General features: G+C 36.6%; 1 protein-coding gene across 4 annotated transcripts in view; it reads right to left on the bottom strand.

The window, feature by feature from the left end:
- The window catches only part of Bicc1 (BicC family RNA binding protein 1), a 241,045-nt gene that overhangs the window by 93,054 nt on the left and 127,945 nt on the right, over positions 1–20,046 (bottom strand). For 3 of the 4 annotated variants that reach the window (XM_013017198.1, XM_013017199.1, XM_013017200.1), the window contains exon 3: positions 7,060–7,129. In XM_013017198.1, coding sequence (XP_012872652.1) covers positions 7,060–7,129 — 70 coding nt within the window. Of the gene's footprint in view, positions 1–7,059; positions 7,130–7,327; positions 7,373–20,046 lie in introns of those variants that run through there. The other variant, XM_013017201.1, reaches the window with a different exon arrangement.

The raw sequence follows: 20,046 nt of genomic DNA, 5'->3' as shown, positions 1-20,046 counted from the left end.
GACTCAAGTGGTAGAGGCTAGCCTTGAACTGAAGAGCTGAGGGACAGCACCTAGGCTGAGTTCAAGACCCAGAACCAACCAAAAAAATAAGTAAAACCAGTCGATCAAGACGTATTTGTTGAATTATACTATTATGTACCAAAAATACCACATATATTCAATGACATTTCCATTAGCTACAAAAATAATGGATTATTTGTGTGCTTATATTGAAGATGTTCTCTCAAAATGTGCATAGAATGAGTTTTCATAAAGTAACAACACAAACTATTTGTATAGATCAAACAAGACACACCTATGCTATATTCTGATCTTATTTCTATTTTTGGCAGAACTTGTTTTGCTTTAAGAACAATTTTTGGCAACAAGACATAAAGAGAATGTAACTCCTCATTCCTGAAATCTCTCTAGTATCTTTTCATAAAAATGTCTCTTAATACCAAGGTTTATTTTTTTAAAAAAATATGATAAACCAACATCTCCACTCTAATGGTCAAAAACAGGTATGGGAATAAATGAAGCTGCCACTAGGATTCATTTTCTTAAGCTAATGAGAAGTGCCACGTGGTAGCTCAGAGATGTCTGCAACTGTAAAATGCCTTCATGATAATAATTTCTTTGCTACTGATAGACCTAATAATAAATGTCATAAGATTCAGTCCAGCAATGCCATGACTACTGAAGCAGAGGGAAATCAGAAAACCACACATGATTTGGGAAACCAGAAAAAACTTGCTGCCCATTTTGGGACCAAGATAGGTACTTATAACACCACTGTAGTATCCAATTATGATAATTCCCTTAGGAACTGTCACAGTTCTCACAACTACACATCCTATCTAGGCCATGTTCCTTCTTACCACAGTGAGTAGTAGAACACTGAACACAACTTCCCCAAGCCTTAGACTAGGACTCCTATTACTGGCTACCAATTAGTGTTCACTGAGTGACCACTGAGTACCTGAGACTGTTAAGGGAAAGGCCCTTCTGCGTAAAAGAAATACAAGCCAACTGCAAATCTTTCTATCTAAAAGAAATATGAGTAGCCCTGGGAAGATCAATGAGACTGCTTTAAAGGACCTAAAGCAAAAAAAGAAAAAGAAAAGAAACACTACCAAGCATTTATAACATATTCCAAACATAGTTTCTTTCCAAACCCATTTTTTGAAGTTGTTTGGTTGAAGGTTAATTCAAAAGTCTTTCCTAAGGAAATAATATATAAAACAGTCAAATTTCAGAAGTGCTGTTAAAAAATGTGCACAGCTGCCTAGTGCCTATAATCCTAGCTACTCTGGAGAGTGAGATCTGGAGAATCATAGTTTGAAGCATGTGATTTGGCAGAAGTCCATGAGATTTCAACTCCAAAGAACCACCAAAAAGCCAGGGTGGAGGTATAGACCTCAATGCTACAGTGTCATCTAAGCAAGCTGAGAGAGCATGAAGCCCCTGGGAAATGCACCAGAAATTCAGTAATTCAGGTACCCTGGGTAACAATAAATTAGATCATTTTCCAAGAATTTCTCTCTTCTTCCCTCATTAGGACACTACAGAACCACTTAGCCACAATCATGCTCATTTGGGGAGTCTACAGGGAAGCCACCATTTGCAGCTATTCCTCTTGATCATGATTATCACTCCTGTCCTGCGAAGGTCATGACTCTAAATCTTGTTCTGTGGCAAATAACCAGCATACCTTAGAGACAGATATTCTCAGCTACTTGAGCAGTTCCACTATAACCAAGATTGAGTTGAAGACTCAATCTCCAAATATTTACTGAATGTCAGCTATGCCCTGATTGCAGTGTCAGGGATTCAGTGCTTAACAAAACTCCTGTGTTCTTCATCCTCTAGAGAATCTAGCCTGGGGTTCTACAACCTTTCATTATCACCCGTGTTATATCACAACCTACTAATAACTATATATGTGTATGCACATACCAAACAACATGAACATAGATGTGCATGGCTTCAAGTTTTATCAGATAATATCATTACATTCTGTTTTCTTTTCTGATATACTTGGGGTATTTTATTGCTGGTTGTGGCTCATTAAATTAACTTTTAGTGCAAGGACAAAACCCACTACCAAAAACACATTGATCTAGCTGGCCGGGCCAGGTCATTTCTCTGATCTCTCCCCATGATATGTTAAAGTGAAACACTGATCTACTAACTAGTGCACCATGGCTACCAAACTAAAGTACCCTCCAGAAAACACTTTCCCCAGGAAAATTAAAAGTTAAAGGTTTACAGTTTTACTCATGCTAAGATTTCCAAGTAGATATCCGCTTGTTCTGATGGAATACAACCAAAAAAATATTATCATCTCATGGAATTCTAATAATTCTCTTGTTTATTCTGGGAGGAAGGGAAGAGCCAAACTGGTGCCAGACTGCCTATAAAGCAGGATACCTCAGAAATCCAGTCAGTGCTATACAATCTTGTTAGTTGTGGCCACCTCTGCTCTACTAGGAAGTTCCTGCACTTGCCACCACTTTGACTCTGCAGTACCATTTCTTTAATGTGGACCTCATCTATTTGGAAATCTAGTAAATAAAAAAAAACTTTAAATAATTTTAAACTTGTTCAGGCTAAGAAAAAAGAAACTGATAAATTAAAAGCAAAATAATTTTAAGAAAAAATATTTACCTCACATGAGAGAAAAAAACTCATTTAACATTGTGGACTTCACAGTGCAATATATATATGAGATTAATTCTCATTACAAATCACTTTATCTATTTGTTAAGGTAGATCTGGCAAAAATTTTGTGGCAAAGCAGCTAAACTTGTTCAAAATGCTATTTATACTTAATGAAGCTGCATTCGTTTTAAAATAGGCTATGCCTCAGAAAAGTATATTCAAAATTTGAATGTCTAAAGATATCCTAGGTTTTACAATTTCAAGCACCTTAATCCTTAAATAATGATTTCACTGGCACAAGCCTCATGCTTTTCTGTCAAGAGTTTCAAACAATTTTATTCTCTTCCACACAAGATAAATTGCCACTACACAGAAGAAATATTAAGTCTCACTTTACATTTAATTGTGACCCTCATTAAAACAATCTTATAGTCATCTATTTAAATGTCCATTATCTTCAGCTTTAAAGTCTTAGTTCTTTCTGGCTTTAATGAGCATTCAGTTTTCTAGTCAGCTCAGTGCTGTAGGATTAAAAAACAAAAACAAAAACAAAAATTTCTATCCCCCAGTTTATATTTAAAAATACATCCCTTAAAATACTCTTCATAAACAAATATACTTCTATTACTTTTTTCAAAGTGCATCCTAGGATCTAGAATATAGCTGAAGAGAAATGAAGGGGGGCTGGGAAGGTGGCTCAGTGGTAGAGTGCTTGCCTTGAATGCATGAGGCCCTGGGTTCGATTCCTCAGCACCACATAAGCAAAAAGAAAAAAGCCAGAAGTGGCACTGTGGCTCAAGTGGTAGAGCACTAGCCTTGAGCTAAAGAGCTGATGGACAGCGCCCAGGCCCAGAGTTCAGGCCCCATGACCCCTCCTCTCAAAAAAAAAGAAGTTCCTTACTGAGAAATGAAGGTGGAATGAATGGGAAGGAGAAGAAAGAGGACTAGAGAGGCAAATACCAGATGGTTCTTTGCTCAAAGTTATATTTCACAATGTCAAAGAACAATGATGTTACCATTACCTTATCCATGTTAACTGGCTGCAAAGATGACAGAGTGTAAAACTTATAAATCTAGAACAGTGCAATTCTTTGGTTGTGACATTGAAGAATTTCACTTGTTTTTCCACTGTGGTTATCATCATTGCATACTCAACACAGTTTTCCTGGCAACTAAATTTCCTGATGACTGTTTCTACATCAGAAGGTAAGACTTTTGTTTCCCAAACTCAGCTAACCATAGCAGCAGAAGGAGCTTATTAAATATATACACTCTGAGGACCATGCTAGAACTTCTTAACTAAAATCTCTAGAAATGAATCTGAACTTTCTGATGGAAAATGAAGGCTCTTAGCACTTCAACCAAGGAGCACTACAATTGCTCACTCAGCCATTCCGATAAAGGATTAATGGTTTCAAAAATAAAGTCTGGACAGAGATACTGGAAGCTGATTTAAAAAACACAGGACCAAATTCCAATATGGTAAAGAAGTGGGCTGACAAAGGTAACAGTGGCCATGAAAAATGTTTGTGTAAGCTCAAATATTCCACCAATGTGTGTCATAAAAACTAGAAAGTAAAATACTTTCTAGTTTTCTCTAGCATGGACTGAGATTTAACATATATTCCAAATCTTCAAGCTACCGTGGGAGTTACAAATTAATAATCATCCCAAATATGGGACAAATCTCTTAACTACATCAATACACCTCGGTCTCTTCAATAATAACCCGAAGAAAGATTCAAGACCAGCAATATTTCCTTCTACTACACAGAGGGGAGACAACAACCACATCAGATGAAACAACAAATAATTACCTACTAAAATTCCTCTGACATCTTCATTTTACTTTTATTAGCTACAAATTATAATCAATGAAATTTCACTTCTGAATAAAACCATATTTACACAGGAGGGAAGTTAGCCAAGAACTAAGTCAGCAATTATATGTTTAAATAAGAGCCATCAAGGAAAAATTGAACAGTACAGTTCTCAGAGGCAAACTTCTGGTTCTTTCTCGATCCTATATTCTCCTTTGTCACATTCTGTTCATTGCACAGTGCCATGTACATTCAGAGCACTTCATATACAATAAAAAATAAATAAAATGAAGTCTGAAGACCCATGCCTGGAGGGGCCAATTCTTAGGCACAATTCCAAAGTTTAACTTAAAGCATGTAAAAATTATCCCAAGTATACTCCAACATCCTGCTAAAATATTAATTCTAAAGCAAAATGCATCATCAAAATTTGGAATCACTGGTCCTTCTGAATAGGTTAAGTGTGCCAATGAAAGGAAAGTAATCTAAAACTATGAGACTATTCTATTAATCTCCATATTTTCCAAAATACCTAAAGTTGAAATCACATTTTGAACAAAAAAAAATTGAAACAATTCTTAGTTTTTCATGATAATTGGGGAAGGAGGATGTAGGGGAGGAATTTAGCATGGATCTGGGTAAAAGAATAAGCCATCTCAAAATTCTCTTGAAATGGTTTTACCATTCATGTTTCCTTGGGACTTTTCTTTGGGGACTAATTGAATTTTGTTTTTATTAAACAAGCAATGAAGTTCACCTTATTCTGTATGTAAAAATACCTGGCAACAGGAAAAGAAGAGTCAGTGGTATATACAAGTTTCAATTTACCCAAGTTGTGGGCCAGGGATTTTTATATAGCTATAAGCAAATAAGTAGATAATCCACTACCATTGTCCTGAATTGAGTACAAAACATCAAAATAGTATGGAAAAATAATAAATAACAGGCCTATAACCAGTGGCAAATAAAGATATGGAATTACACATGGAAATTAACCTGTCTTCTTATGATTATTTAGCATATAAGCTAAATAATCCTGGTTACTATGAACACAAATACAAAGATAAAAAGATCAGAATTTCTGTAGCCATGTCAGTCAAAGTCCATCTGGCAACACCCAAAAATTTAAAAAAAAACACAAAACTTTGTAAAATAATTTACATTCCATGTGATGAGTAACTCTAAAAAATGAGATTAAAAAAAGGAAATGTGGACTAAACTATGAAAGGAAATTGAGAAATTGTGCAGTGTATTGTATCATTTAGCAATAAAAATCACAGGGCAAAGGGCCAACAAACACACAATTGAATATCAACAACAGAAAAGCCAGACCACAAGGGACACTGCTCTGCTTGCACAATCATTCTGTCTCCTGATGACTACAGCATTTGTACTCTTAATAAAATATACACAATAAAGTTGAGCTCAAGCTCATACTTTAAAAAGAAAAAAATACCCCAAAAATGTATGCTGAAAAGTTATATTTCAAAATACCATATAATCTTAGGGAAAAGAAATAGAAAGGGGTAATATTCTTCCATTTCTGACTATCCATTTGCTGGGTAGTGTCTTATGGAAAAACATAGAAAAAGCTAGACGGGGGAGATGTTAATGGTCAGACTGAAAGGACATCTAGTGGGTTCTTTGCTGCTGGCTAAATGGATAAAATATACTCAAGAAAGGAAATTTAATGCTAGGTATTGGTGGCTCATACCTATAATCTTAGCTGCTCAGGAGGCTGAGATCTGAGGATCATGGTTCGAAGCCAGTCCTGGCAGAAAAATCTGTGAGACTCTTATCTCTAATAAACTACTCATAAAAAGCCAGAAATGGTGCTGTGGCTTAAATGGTAGAGCACTAGCCTTGAGCAAAAGATGCTCAGGGACAGTGCCCAGGAGTTCAAGCTCCAGGACCAGAAAAAAAAAAGAAAAAGAAAGAAAGGAAAGCAAAGCAAGCAAGCAAAAGAAAGGGGAAAAAAAGGAAATTTAAGGTTTAGATCCCATTAATAGAAAAAAATAAGTATTAGCTCTAAATTGTACAAGAAAGAACCCTAAAATCGCATGTGGAGTTACCACAACCTATAGCTGTCTACATAATGGGCAGCTTTAAGATCACAGGTCACGATGCATTTGAAATAGTATTGCTATCTCATTTTCTGTTGTCGGAAAAATTACACTTTTTTTTGGTATGTGTGTATATGTGCTAGTCCTGGGGCTTGAACTCACGGACTGGCTTTGGTCACTCAGCTTTTTTGTTCAAAGCAACTTGACTCACAGCTCTACTTCTGGCTTTTGGTATTAATTGGAAGTCTCAAGGACTTTCTTGTCTGGGCTGGCTTTGAACCATGACCCTCAGATCTCAGCATCCTTAGTAGCGAGGATTAAAAAGTGTGTGCCCCGGCACCCGGCTACATTATTTTTAACCATGAGAATTCTAAATACATAGTTATTTGACAATTTTGGGGGAGGGAAGTAAAAGTAAATAATAAATAAAGGTAAGGTTGCTTTCCTCCCCTGTAAATTTTCACTATTCCAAACCTGTTACTCTAAAACCTCAGTTGTTAAAACTGCCCACTCTTCCCTCTCTCCCTCTCTACCTTTCTTGGATTTGGCTCCGATCTTCAGTTTGGATGGCCAAGCAATCTGTGTGTTTGTTTCTTCCATGATCTGCAACAAAAATTTAGAAAAATATCGACTCAATTAAGAGTTTGTACTTACAGATAAGATTTTATTTTCATAAACACAAAGTGCTTAATTTCATTTCTAACCAGATCAATTTAACAAAATGATCTCACTTTAAGACACATACACACACACACACACACACACACACACACACACACACACACACAGGAAAGGAAATACTTTTTGAGGCTTTTAATCTTTTAGAAGCATTGGAGTGTATCTGTTACTCTCAGTGATCCCCTTCACAATGCTTCGGAGTTTAACAGACACAAACCAAAAAGTACATGAACAAATAATTAAGTCCACTTGTTGCCAGAGCCATCAAAGATGATTGTGCTGAATAAAATTCCCCAATACTATCGCCAACAGATTGCAACACCCCAAATATGATTCCCGTAAGGCAAAACTATATGAGTTAGACTAGACTAAATGAAGACCTTTTATTTACCCCTGGGAAAAGAAATAACTTGCTTTGGGCACATTTGGGTTCCATTAAAACCAATGAAAAGCTCATACACATATCTACTTTCTAAAGCTATATTTCCCCAACACTCTTCACGTGGTCCAGGATGGCACTGATGCCACGTCTCTTCCCACTTATACAGGGTTCTGACACTGGCCAGGAGGAACTAGCATGCAAATAAGATGGAGCAGAGAACAAGGGGAGAAGGGATGGAAGAAGAGTAAAATCAAAAAGCATCATTGACTCCAAAATGTTATCCTGTGTTCCTCACTATTTTTATCACAAGATTTCCACTGGATTATTGCTTACTTTTGAGGCATGATTACAGAATTACCAAACTCAGAGCAAACAACTAAACAGGTAAATAGCAACACTACTGTTTTGTAACCATTGAATGAGAGTTGGATAATATCTACTTTTGAATAGGAACAACTAAATACAATTACAGTGCAATTGCTAGCAAAGCTATTTTTCTTTTCACTATGCACTACAAACACTAAACAGTTAACTTGCATCCCTACTGCACTGAATTCTATGCTATGAATGTCTCATAGCATAAAAGGACTTTCAGCAGAATTCTATGCTATGAATGTCTCATAGCATAAAAGGACTTTCAGCAGATGTTTCAGACTGGCGGGCCACATATGCATTTTGTCTGCCCACTGTTAGCCTTTAGAAAGCTTCAGCCAAAATTCTTAAGATCCAGAGATTTCACACAGCAATTGAGATTTCTGATTCTGTGGAACATACAGCAGAGGCAGCATGTGGCAAAACTGAGCTGGTACTGAAAACAACTGCCCACGTTGGTGTGGTCCACAGGCACCCCACTAATCCCAGACCCCACTCCTGCTGCAGCCCTGCCTCTGTGGACAAAAGGCTCTTGACATTATCATTGTTAAATGAACTATCATTTATCACGGTGTCTGCACTGCTGGTTTTCATGAAGAAATATTTCTCCACACTCATGCCCTTATTAAAAACTGATGAACAAAAGTAAAGCCACACTGTCCTCACTTAGTCTAGGTGTCAAGCCTGCCAATGCACTTAGTTGTCTTAGTGAGTACTTGAGTTAGTTAATTCCACATCTTTTTTGTGTGTTTTTTGTTTTCCCAACCTGGCCACAAATTCACGATCCTCCTACCTCAGACTCTCAAGTACTAGAATTTTAGTTATGTGCCACCAATACATGGCTTTACAGCAAAGTTTCAAAACTATTGTCCTCCCTCAACTCCTTCTGCTCCAATCACACATATCACTCCAAAAACATGCCCCGGAGGCTCTCCTTTATGGTAAGTTCTCCCTTCCCCAGGCTTTCCAAACTTAGCTACCATTCTGCCCAAGTTACTTTTCCAGTCCCACATCACTCCCACTGGAGTTACGCTTGCCACTCACTTGCTAATAACCCTCCATTAACACCCATGGCATTGACATCTTTTTATCTTCTTTGTTTACTTGGCTACTGTTTATCTCTAATAGGAATGACACTCTGCCCTGAGCACAGCAAGCTCTGGATGTAGTATTTGGGCAAATGAATGCTCACAACACCCACATCTACCCAATAGGAGCAGGTGCCCACAGCCAAGTACCAGCTCTACCAATTTGTGACTATGTCAGACACATTCAGTAACTTCCTGCCTTCATTTCCTTCTCTGTAAAACTGCTTTTAGGAGGTATTCCTAAGTTGTTGTGGAAACTTGATATGAAAGAGCACATAGGAACCTGAACACACAGTGAGTGCCCATAACATCAGCCCTTGTAAGATTTCCTACACATTGGTTATTGAGTCAGCTTCTGTTCTTAGACTCTAGGCTGCAGCATTTAACAAGGGTGAAGAAAAGGCAACCAACCTATCTTTACTGGGCTGTGTGCTAAGTATGGGAAGCAGGTAGGGAAAGAGGAGCATGTACAGAGGGGATCTTAATGCAGTTGTGGGTGGTCAAGGAAAGTTACCTTGAAGAGAGCTTACAGATGCTGTGATCCAATGGAGGAATGGTCCACTGGGTAGGGGAAAGGGGCAAGAAGTATCCCTGGTGAGGAGGAGTGCATGTGAAAAGGAAAGAGGCAAGTATTCCAGTGCAGGTATTGCCAATGCAGGGTAACTAAGCAGCCTCATCTAACATCATCTCCACTGTCCGACAGCTGTACACACGGACATACCATGAGAGATTTATGGCTATGACACAGATCAAAGCCCTCAGTTCCCTGTGCTTGACTACCACTCACGACAAGCAGACTATAACTAGTGGAGCTGTTACATGTCAGAAGGCACCAAACGTACTACACTGTCAAGAAGTCAAAATTCTCTCTAGCAAGCTATCAGTGATGCTTTTCAGATCATCAGAGAGTAGCTCCATGACTGTTTTTACAGCTTTGATTTTTGAGCTATCCATTTGTTCCAGCCTCGGCACATCTATGTCATGAGCGGCCAAATATGAAGTGAACATTGAGAGTAGGAAGAAGTTCTCTGCCTGGGTGTGAGTGGAGGCTCATCCGGGGACCCTTTTGTTGGAGCTATATTACTGCAGCTGGGGGTCTGACAAGCATGTCCCATGGGAGAAAGGCACAGATGTGGCACAATGGCAGGATTTAGGGTGGTAAAAAGGTCAGAGGATCTGTACCCAGCAAGTTAAGCAAAAAAAAGTTCCTGAAAATGGCCATCACTAAGTAGTATTCCAGAAAGTGAGCCAGGAAGATGGCTGAAATCAAAGAAGTCTCAAACCTCTGAGAAGAAAATAACAATCTTCCAACTCAGAAAAAAAAAATTCTAAAGTAAATTCTAGCAAGTTGTTTCATTTTACTTTTTTTTTTTAATGAATCTTATGGTCTCTTTTATTCCCTTCATAAAACAAAGCTCAAAGAACAAACTACTGATCTGGAATTATAAGCATTAAAGTAACTTGGGGGGGAGGTGGGAAGCTGGGGGACAAGATCTTGCTGTGTAACCGATTCTAGCCTGGATCTTGCCTCAGACTCTCAAGTGCTGGGATTAGAGCCATGTGCCATAACACCTGGCTAAAGTAATATTTTGTTTAAAAAAGAAAATCACAGGAAAGAGAAGACAATTGAATGGATTTTACAATGCATGAAGCACTAATACCTTTCCAAAAGGATCTCACCTATTTCCCAAATGCTAATTTACTCCTACGAATATGACAAGGAATCACTTCCCAGAAACCCCTGGTGTGCCTCCATGCTCAAGCAAGTCAATATGTTATCCAAACTGCTCAGTTTCCATTCAAGGAATAATTTAATTAAGTGCATAATTATAACCATCTCCACAATCCAGAAGGGATGTGGGTGCCCTTTAACTGTGTGGAATTTGATCTCAAAGTTCGAAAACACACTAAAATGACTAGTCCTTCCTGACAGAAAACTATAAATACCACCATGTCATTGAGGCTAGGAAATGTAGAAACATGAAAAGCCCAAAGCCTCTGAGCAGAAAATGATGGCGTTCTATCTTAGAAAAACAATCCCAAAGGTAATTCCAGCTGGAAACTTAAAATCTTATTGTCTCCCTATAACTATCTTCCCCAAACCAAAACTCAGAAGAACAAGCATGATTGTTTGAATTATCTTCTACAAATACAAAATCAAACCTCAAACATTATAAAGACTGAATCCTGGATGCTATATGTTATGGTATTTCAAGTATGCCAGATCTAAATTCTGGATGTACCCATTAGGGGAAAAAAATCTCTTCTCTGTTCTACTAATCATCTGCTTGATGATTAATATCTACTCTCCAGTATCAGACACAATCCTGGATGTCAGGAGCAGAGAGGAGAGTTTTAGTTAGAGGACTTCATCTGAAATGTAACTACCAAATAAGTAACTTCAAAATTTCTTCTGTTATGCTTACTGTGCCCATTACTTACAGAAAATCAAAAACAGGGATATATCTCAGTTTGTATGGTAGTAGCAGATTTGAGGAATAGCCACAAGGATTTCACCCAAGAATACCATTTTTTTTAACATTCAAAGCAACCAAAATTGATTGCTGTCAAAAGAATATATATTTTTATAGTTCATCTGTAAATTATTTTTACCACATGTAGTGGCTCATGCCTTCAGTCTCAGCTACTCTGGAAGTTGAAATCATAAAAAATGCTGTTTGAGGCCAATTCAGAGAAAAAGTTAGCAAGGCCTATATCTCAATAAATAAACTGGGTAGGGTGGTTCACATCTCTAATCCCAGGTATAAAAAGGCCAACTCTGAACAAAAATGTGAAATCTGATCAAAACATGAAAGGAGGGAAGGAGAAATGGAAGGAGGAAGGAAGGAAAAAGGCTTAAGAACATGGCTCAGAAGCACAAGACCCTCAGTTCAAAATTTCTTTACTGTCAAAAACAAGGTTATTTTCTCATTATTAAAAAAATGTGGAGATCATGGTACAAATAAGTAACACCTTTGGAAGCTAGTCATCTTAACTTTCTAATTATTTATTCAATAAATAAATAGCAATGGTAGTGTTAGCATAATCTGGAATTTAAATTTTCTAACTGGATGAAAGTTTTGTCAGCTATATTTTAAAACTTTAAAGATTTACACTGAATTCTTCAAGTAACTTCAGTATTCCAAAGTAAGCTACTCAAGTTAAAATAAGCAAGTAAAATCTAATCAAATTCCATAAGTAGTTCGTGTATAATTAAAATAATTTTCATTTATACTCTTCAGTGCTCTTATGATAACACATTTATTCCAGCTCAAAGAAATTTCAGATTCACTTGCCATGTGGAAATAGAGCATAGGTACTGATATTCACTAAAATACACATGCTGCAGGTTTGCAGCAATTACAGGGTAATAGCTTACAGATGGAGGAATCTTTGCCAAACCAGCAACATTCTACTAACAGGCTTATTCCACCAAATTTTTCAACCCAGACATAAACTGAAAAGTCCACAGGTAAATAATCAGTATTTCAGATCAATCTAAGACAAGACTATTTATGCTGACTTTACTTGAAATACATGTTCTTGGACCAGGGAAAGGAATGCTAAACTCTAACTTGACATTTATGCTCTACACTATTGAAAATTTATCCTTCAAAATGACTATCAGCTGGGAGCCATCTGCAGTCTACTTGTCTAAAAGACTAGCTTAAGAATGTTGTTTTCCTTATATCCACAGAAAAATAGTATCCACCCTTATAGAAGTGGATGTTTAAGGTTCTTCATATAGTAATTGACTAGTCTTTTTGTTATATCTCACTATAAGGGGAGAAAACAGTCAACTAACTAGAGATGGGAAAGTAGCGAACTCACAAAAATGTCTAAAAGATAGAAATGTTTATTTTGCTGAGAAATTAGAGGGTTCTGTTACATTCATTTAAATTCAAGAAAGCTCCCTCCTGAACCACATTCAGTTATTCATCATCATCATAACAATTCTTCACACTTACCTAATATTTACATATATTATATATATTATATATTTATATATATTATATACATATGAATATATATTATATATATATATATTCCTTCTTTATTCTTCATACTAATCTAGTAAATTGCTTATGAGAAGCTTACATAACAGGTCTGGAATGCTAGCTTTCCATAACTGTGACCAAAATGCATGAGAAAATGACTTAAATGAGGAATTATTTACTTTAGCTCATGGTTTCTGAGTTTTGGGTCCATAGTAACATTGATTCTGGGGCCCTGGTGAGATGGAATATTGTAGTGGTGGGGACAAGTGGCAGAACTACTCATGGTGGACAGGAAAGAGAGATAATATTAACTGCCTGCACTCCTGGGCTTTCTCCTTTTTTATCTTTTAGTCTTTCTGGGCCCCCAGCATATGGGATAACACTGCCCATATTTAGAGTGGATGTGTTCCATTTAGTTAATCCTCTCTGAAAAAGCCCCCACAGACACAGTCAAGGCTGAGCTTTACTAAATCTCCAAGGTGCTTTTCAACCCAATGAAGGTAACAATCAAGAGGAATCTTCAGAAGGAAATTAGAATTTAGATAGGCAAGGTATACATCAAAATCTAGCCAGAATTTAGGCCATATCTTTCCTTCGGCTTATGAAGAAAGTGGAAGGTATCACACAATTATGGGGTATTGATTCTTAAAACTCAAACTCAAGAGTACTGCCATGAATTACTAAAGAAACTGAACAAAAGAATGGCTATCCTCAACATCTTCTTTATTTATGATGGTGTGACACAGAGATGAGCCCAGGATGATTCTCAAATCAAGAAAGTATTCTCGCCCCACCTCCAAACAAATATGAGATGTGTGGGAAATACTCTAAACTGTCAGAGATATGGCTAATGAGTTTAACAAAGGCTGAGAAAAATTCACTGAAAATATAAATAGTCTTTGTTTTATACAGTTTGATAAGAACAGATTTTCATTACCATAGCTTTTAAAAGAAAACTAGTTGCCAATAGCACAATTTTATTCCATTAATATGGTATACAAAACTTACTGCTATCAAATACAAATGCCACTGCTAGCTTTTTGGTACACAACTCACTATGTAAATTAGAATGCTCATTTGTATTAGTTAGTAACTAATCACATTGTGTCTTTCAAAGTCTGTGAATGTGCTGCACATTTACCTACTTATTTATCTGTACAGACAGCAAAGCAAGTAAAGCATCCCTTGATATCCATGAGGAACAGCCTCCAGGTCTTTCACAGATATCAAAATGCAAGGATGCTCAACTTCCATAAATAAAATGTCATATCTACACACAGCCTTCTTTTTCCTTTCAATCATCTCTAGGTTATTTATAATACTGAATACAACATAAGTGCTATGTAAATATTGCAGTATTATTTAAGGAATAACAACAATTTAAAACCTGTATGTGTTCAATACAGATGCAACTTAAAAAAATATTTTCAGTGTGCAATTGGTTGAATCCAGATTCGGAACCCACGGGTCCAGATGGCCCACTGAGTGTAGCTGTGATGACTCCTAGTTTTCCAGTGATGAAACCAAGTGACATTTTACAAAAATAGGTAACCAAGAGAGGAAATTGGCTGACAACCTGAGAGCAGCAGAGAAATTGAAAAGGACTAGTCTGAAAGTGAAATTTGAATCAGATGTTAACGAGTATAGAAGAAAGAGCTGCTGTTGGGGATGCTGACACTGCCAACACTTCAAAGACTCTGTGTGCACAGCCAGAGGAACTCAGTGATGACACATTTACTAGCATAAACAAGGAAGGTAGTGGTGACAAATAAAAAGATGAAGATGTCCCAAAGGAGGTGATGCCTGGTGGGGGGGGGGGTACGGCGTAAGACTTCACAACTCTGAAGACATTAAGGATGAAATACTGGACATCAATCCATATTCCTGAGTACAGCAATTCCCTAAGCATGGAAACGATGCTCTATACTATCTATAAATAATACAAGGGAGACTTAGCACTGTTTCTGCTGTTCTCAAAACCTTTTTTTCTTAACAAAGTAATAAAGCCAGTTAATTCTTAATACTTGTAACAGTGTGCTAAATAAGCATTATTTTCCCTTTTCAGTTCAATGTGTAGTGTCTTGACAAAAATATTTAAAGTTCATAGCTTAATAAATTAACCACTTAGTATGAGTGTCTTGCAATTTCACTTTTCTGGTCCCACAGCATGGTGCCAAAGGAGGACTGCCTTTCATAGGCCACCATGGATCACTTACAGGGAATTTCTAAGAAATTAGCTAAGAAAAACTTAGCTAATTAGCTTCAAAAGTTAAGGGAACTCCTACCTAACCCTCAAAACCTGCTTTCAAATATAAACTGCACTATGAAAACCACTGCTTATATATTTTCTGATTCCCATCAATGCGTTGGGCTTCTGATAGTCAGCAACTATATTTTGTTCATTTAAAAATTTTTAGAGCCAGGCATCAGTGGCTCATGCCTGTAATCCTAGCTACTGAGGAGGCTGAGATCTGAGGATCACGGTTCAAAGCCAGCCCAGGCAGGAAACTCCGTGAGACTCTTATCTCCAATAAACCACTCAGAAAACCAGAAGTGGAGCTGTGGTTCAAGTGGTAGAGCATACGCCTTGAGCTCAAGAGCTGAGGGATAGCTCTCAGGCCCAGAGTTCAAGCCCCATGACCGACAAAAAAAAAAAAAAGAAAGAAAGAAAGAAAAGAAAAAAAATGTTTAAAATCTAGCACCTGGGTAATTAAATGTCAATGAGGAAAGACATAACATGAATAGGTAAGAGAGGAAACAATTACTAAAGGACCTTCCAGTGACATAGCACTTGGCTCTCCACAAGCAGAGCCAATGCAAGACTCACAGAGCTCTACCTCAAAGGCTTCATAGTAAACAAATGATTTGTTTGAAGAGTCTGCTTACTAGAATAAATGAACTGAATGGACATTCACTCAATAAAAGTAAACCAAATTGATGACAGCATTAAATCTCTCAAGGATATCTATACAAAAATGGGAACAGAAACCCTCCTCCAAAATGTCTACGGGGATGGGGTAAGTACAATCTGGAGCAAACTGGGACAAGTTCATGTTGTATGATTACAAAGAATCACATGTTTCATGAAGGAAGCATACAGTGCAATACCAGCTCACAAAAAGGCTTCATACCTGCTCACAGAAAGGCTTATGCGGTCTACTCATCATAGAAGGCCATCCTGATGTGAGAGATGCAATATGAAGTATGGCTACATCAAAGAGAGTAACATTGATATGACAGTAAAGGAGATAGCATTCAATCATTCAAAAAAATGGATTCATTGCAGTGTGGGTATTTATCAATGAATAGAATTTAAATAATCTCCAATCACATCAACAATCTATTGTGGAAAACAAAGAAATAAAATTAAGTAAATCTACTGCATGAACAAACAAGGGAATAATAATGAAAAGTAAAATTGTGTATGAAAAAAATGGAAGGGCACTAAACTAGAACAGGATGTTCTTAGAACAATGAATCGTTGTTCTTGACATTGGGTGGGATGATCTCTCCAAGGAAGGGTCACTGAAGCCAGCACCTGAAGGATGTTAAAAAGAGTAGAGTAGAAATAACACTGAGATAGAGATTATGATACAGGACGAAGGCCCTGAGCCAAGATGGAGCAGAATGTTAAAGGAACTGAGAGAGGTCAGAAAGGTAGGAGAGAGGAATAACAGGGAAAGTGGAGAGGGATATAAAGGCCAAGTCATGCAAACCTTTCAGAGCCATGAGAAAATGTTTGGCTTTCATTGTACGAGCACTAAGAAAAAAAGAAAGAACATTCATCTTGAAGAACATAAACTTTTCCTTTCATCTCAAAAATCACATTGCAAGGGAAAAGGGTTGATAGTAAGGAGTTGTGTCACAAAGGCATTATATTGCCAAGGTCCAGGCAAGAAATAATTTGCCTAGAACAGACTTCAGATGGCAGAGATGAAGTAAAGAGAATGTAGACAGACTCTCATGAAAGACCTGATGAGAGGAGGGATCAATTTGATTGTAAAGAGGTAAGAAACAGGAGCTATCCACTTATAAATTACGTCTCTGCTTTAAATAACTGGCTACCTGCTGCTATAACAAAGATCAAAAGGAAAAGTAGAGAATAAACAAATGTTAAATTTTAGGTAAGTTATATTTAAAACCTTATAAAGCATGGGAATAGATTTACATGGAGGTGGATATGTGAAATGAAATGAGCATAGTAAGGAAAGTACCTAAATTGGAATTATAAGTCTGGAAATAGATAATCTTAAGGGTCCTGGAAATTAAGCTTCTGACCTAGAGAAGAAATAAAGATGAAACAGAAGTTCCTAAAAGTTAGATGCAAATCAAAGCTTGAGAGTACATGGAGACAGAAAGAATGGTGGGTGCCAGGGCCTAGAGAATGAGCTAATGAGTAGCTGTTGTTCAGTGCACTTCCAGTGATAATAATAACGTTCTGGAGACTGGTGGGAGCAATGGTTGCTCAGCAGTATGAATCCACTAAATGCTTCTTAATTGTAAAATTTTAAACGACCAAAACGGAAATTTCCTATTATGCATACATTCTCAAAATATGAATATACAGATCTTGAGAAAGTCTAATATTTAGATATTTGCTAGAACAGAAGGTGCTAAAATCTAGAGGGAAATATGATTCTAGAATAGTGGTAGACAACAATGAGGTCATAGAAGAAAACCGAATAACCCCTGGCTGATTCCTACTCATGAGTATACCTTAAGATAACGATATTAAAGTATGCTTCCAGTTGTGAAATGATGAGAGGAAGATGGATGTGTATAAGAGTTGAAAGAATGAGATTTGAGGAAGTATAATGATCATGAGTAAAGTTTTTTTTCAAGAACTTATACTCTACCATGCAGAGAAACAGGACAACGGCTGGAGTGGAATGTCAAGGAAAGTGTGGAAGTTGCTAGTAGCTTCTATCTCAACACCCTCTGTCTTCCAGTTAGAATCCTAATTGTTATGTGGGTACACAGATACTTAAAAACACCCTGTCTTCCTTGAGTGACATGTGGCCAGGTAACTCAGTGGTGCCCAGATAAGTCAGTCAAGTCAAGACTATGATATCTAAAGACACTACTAAGATTATGAAGGTGAGAACCATGCGGAGGTACAGAAAACTGCGACAGTGGAAAAAGCCAGAGCCATTCAAGCCTTCGGAAAGCACAGCTGTCTCCCTAGACCTGAATTACTGTTGAAGATAATTTTTCATGAAAAGTTTTCTTGTTTAAACTAATTTCTTCTGTTTCTGTAGACAATTCTAATCCTGAATGAAACATAAGAAGGATTATATTGTCTGTTTTTAGTATTGGAGACATTGGAAAAATAACTATGTAGAAATGGAAATGACTCACACAGAGAGACTGACATAAGGCAGAGGAAGATAAGCCTTAAGTGGGGTGCATGAGGGACACCCAAAACCTGTGAAGAGAAAGATAGGAAGAAGGAAAGGTGACTGTGAGTCCAATCACACAGAACTTGGCAAGCTAGAAATAAGAATCTGCTTTAAGACTGAGGAGAGACAGCTAGATACATTTTAAAGTAGGTAAGTAACACACTCAAAGACCCACAACTATAGTTTGGGGTGAAGTAAACTGACACTTCCATGCATTAAAAACTAAATTAGATTAGTAAATAGATAGGATGGATAAATGGAGTCATATGTGCTAAAGCAATTGTTAAAAAGTAAGATTTAGAGAGAGGCATCTGGTATTTCCTGCACATTCTTCTCAAGTTTTCTAGATTTTCAGAATAAAATGCTAGAAGGAAATATTCAAAACTGCATTTCCTTAAGCAACTTCCTAAACAAGCACTTCACAATGGTGTACAGGAAGCACCCCCCCCCTGCCCTGCTCCTTGCCTCCACACTATCATTTTTGCTGTGAAGCCACAAATGCTAATGAGTAACAGATCTGTGTCACAATTTCAAAGGATACTACCATTTTAAAGGCCATTCAGAACTGCTGTCAAATCCTGATATATAAAATATATGTATTATATGCATACAGATAATATACATATATATGCTATATTATATATAAAATATAAATGATGTATAGTTAATAAATATTAATTATAATTACTAATAATAGTATACAATGCATAATATGTTGTATAATATATTATATATATTACATATTATATAATATAGACTATATTTTATATATTTTTATATATTATAGTCTATATTATAGATGATATTGTTACTATATAATATACAAAATACATATAATTTGAAAAGTGTGTAAATAAAAATATTTTGATACATTTTAATAAATGAAACCACTTAATTAAAAAAATAGAAGTACTAGCTAATACAGTAAAAAAATAATGGCCCATTGTGAATTATGTAGCATTTTTAAGAGATTTAACTTTAGTACTTTTATACCCTAAGAGCTCTTTGCAGCCAACTTAATAAGTAGATCCTATCACTGACATTTTAAATGAAATATGAGGTGACTCATTAAATGTATTTTAAATATTTCTCTAGGAACATTGTTGATAGCATTAATTTTCCATTTTCACTGTCACACACAAATTTTTACTTAATGACTCCCAGATTTTCTTTGCAAAACTTAGTAATCACACATTATGAAAGGCTTAGTTAAATTTTTACTAAAAATTAATCTTCAGAGAAAATCCAAACTTTAAAATGCATAAACTAAATTTTCAAATCCACCTACCAATTAAAATGTTCCATTTCAACTCTTATTTATTCAAGCCTTACTAAGAAAATTACTTCATTTTTTTTTTTTAGTTTCCATTTAGTAACCTAAGTGTTAACTGCCTATACTCCTGGACTACTTGGGACACTACATTTTCAGGTAAAAGGTTTCATTCTATTTTTTAAATTTTGGTCGGCCATTGAACTCTGGGCCTAGGCGCAGTCTCTGATCTTCAGCTCAAGGCTAGCACTATACCACTTGAGTCACAGTGCCACTTCTAGTTTTCTGGTGATTAATTGGAGATAAGAGTCTCACTGACATTCCTGCCTGGGC

The sequence above is a fragment of the Dipodomys ordii genome, unplaced genomic scaffold (assembly GCF_000151885.1).
Source record: "Dipodomys ordii isolate 6190 unplaced genomic scaffold, Dord_2.0 Scaffold34, whole genome shotgun sequence".
NCBI lineage: Eukaryota > Metazoa > Chordata > Mammalia > Rodentia > Heteromyidae > Dipodomys > Dipodomys ordii.
The sequence above is the reverse complement of the archived record's forward strand: the minus strand, read 5'-3'. Positions and strand labels throughout refer to the sequence as shown.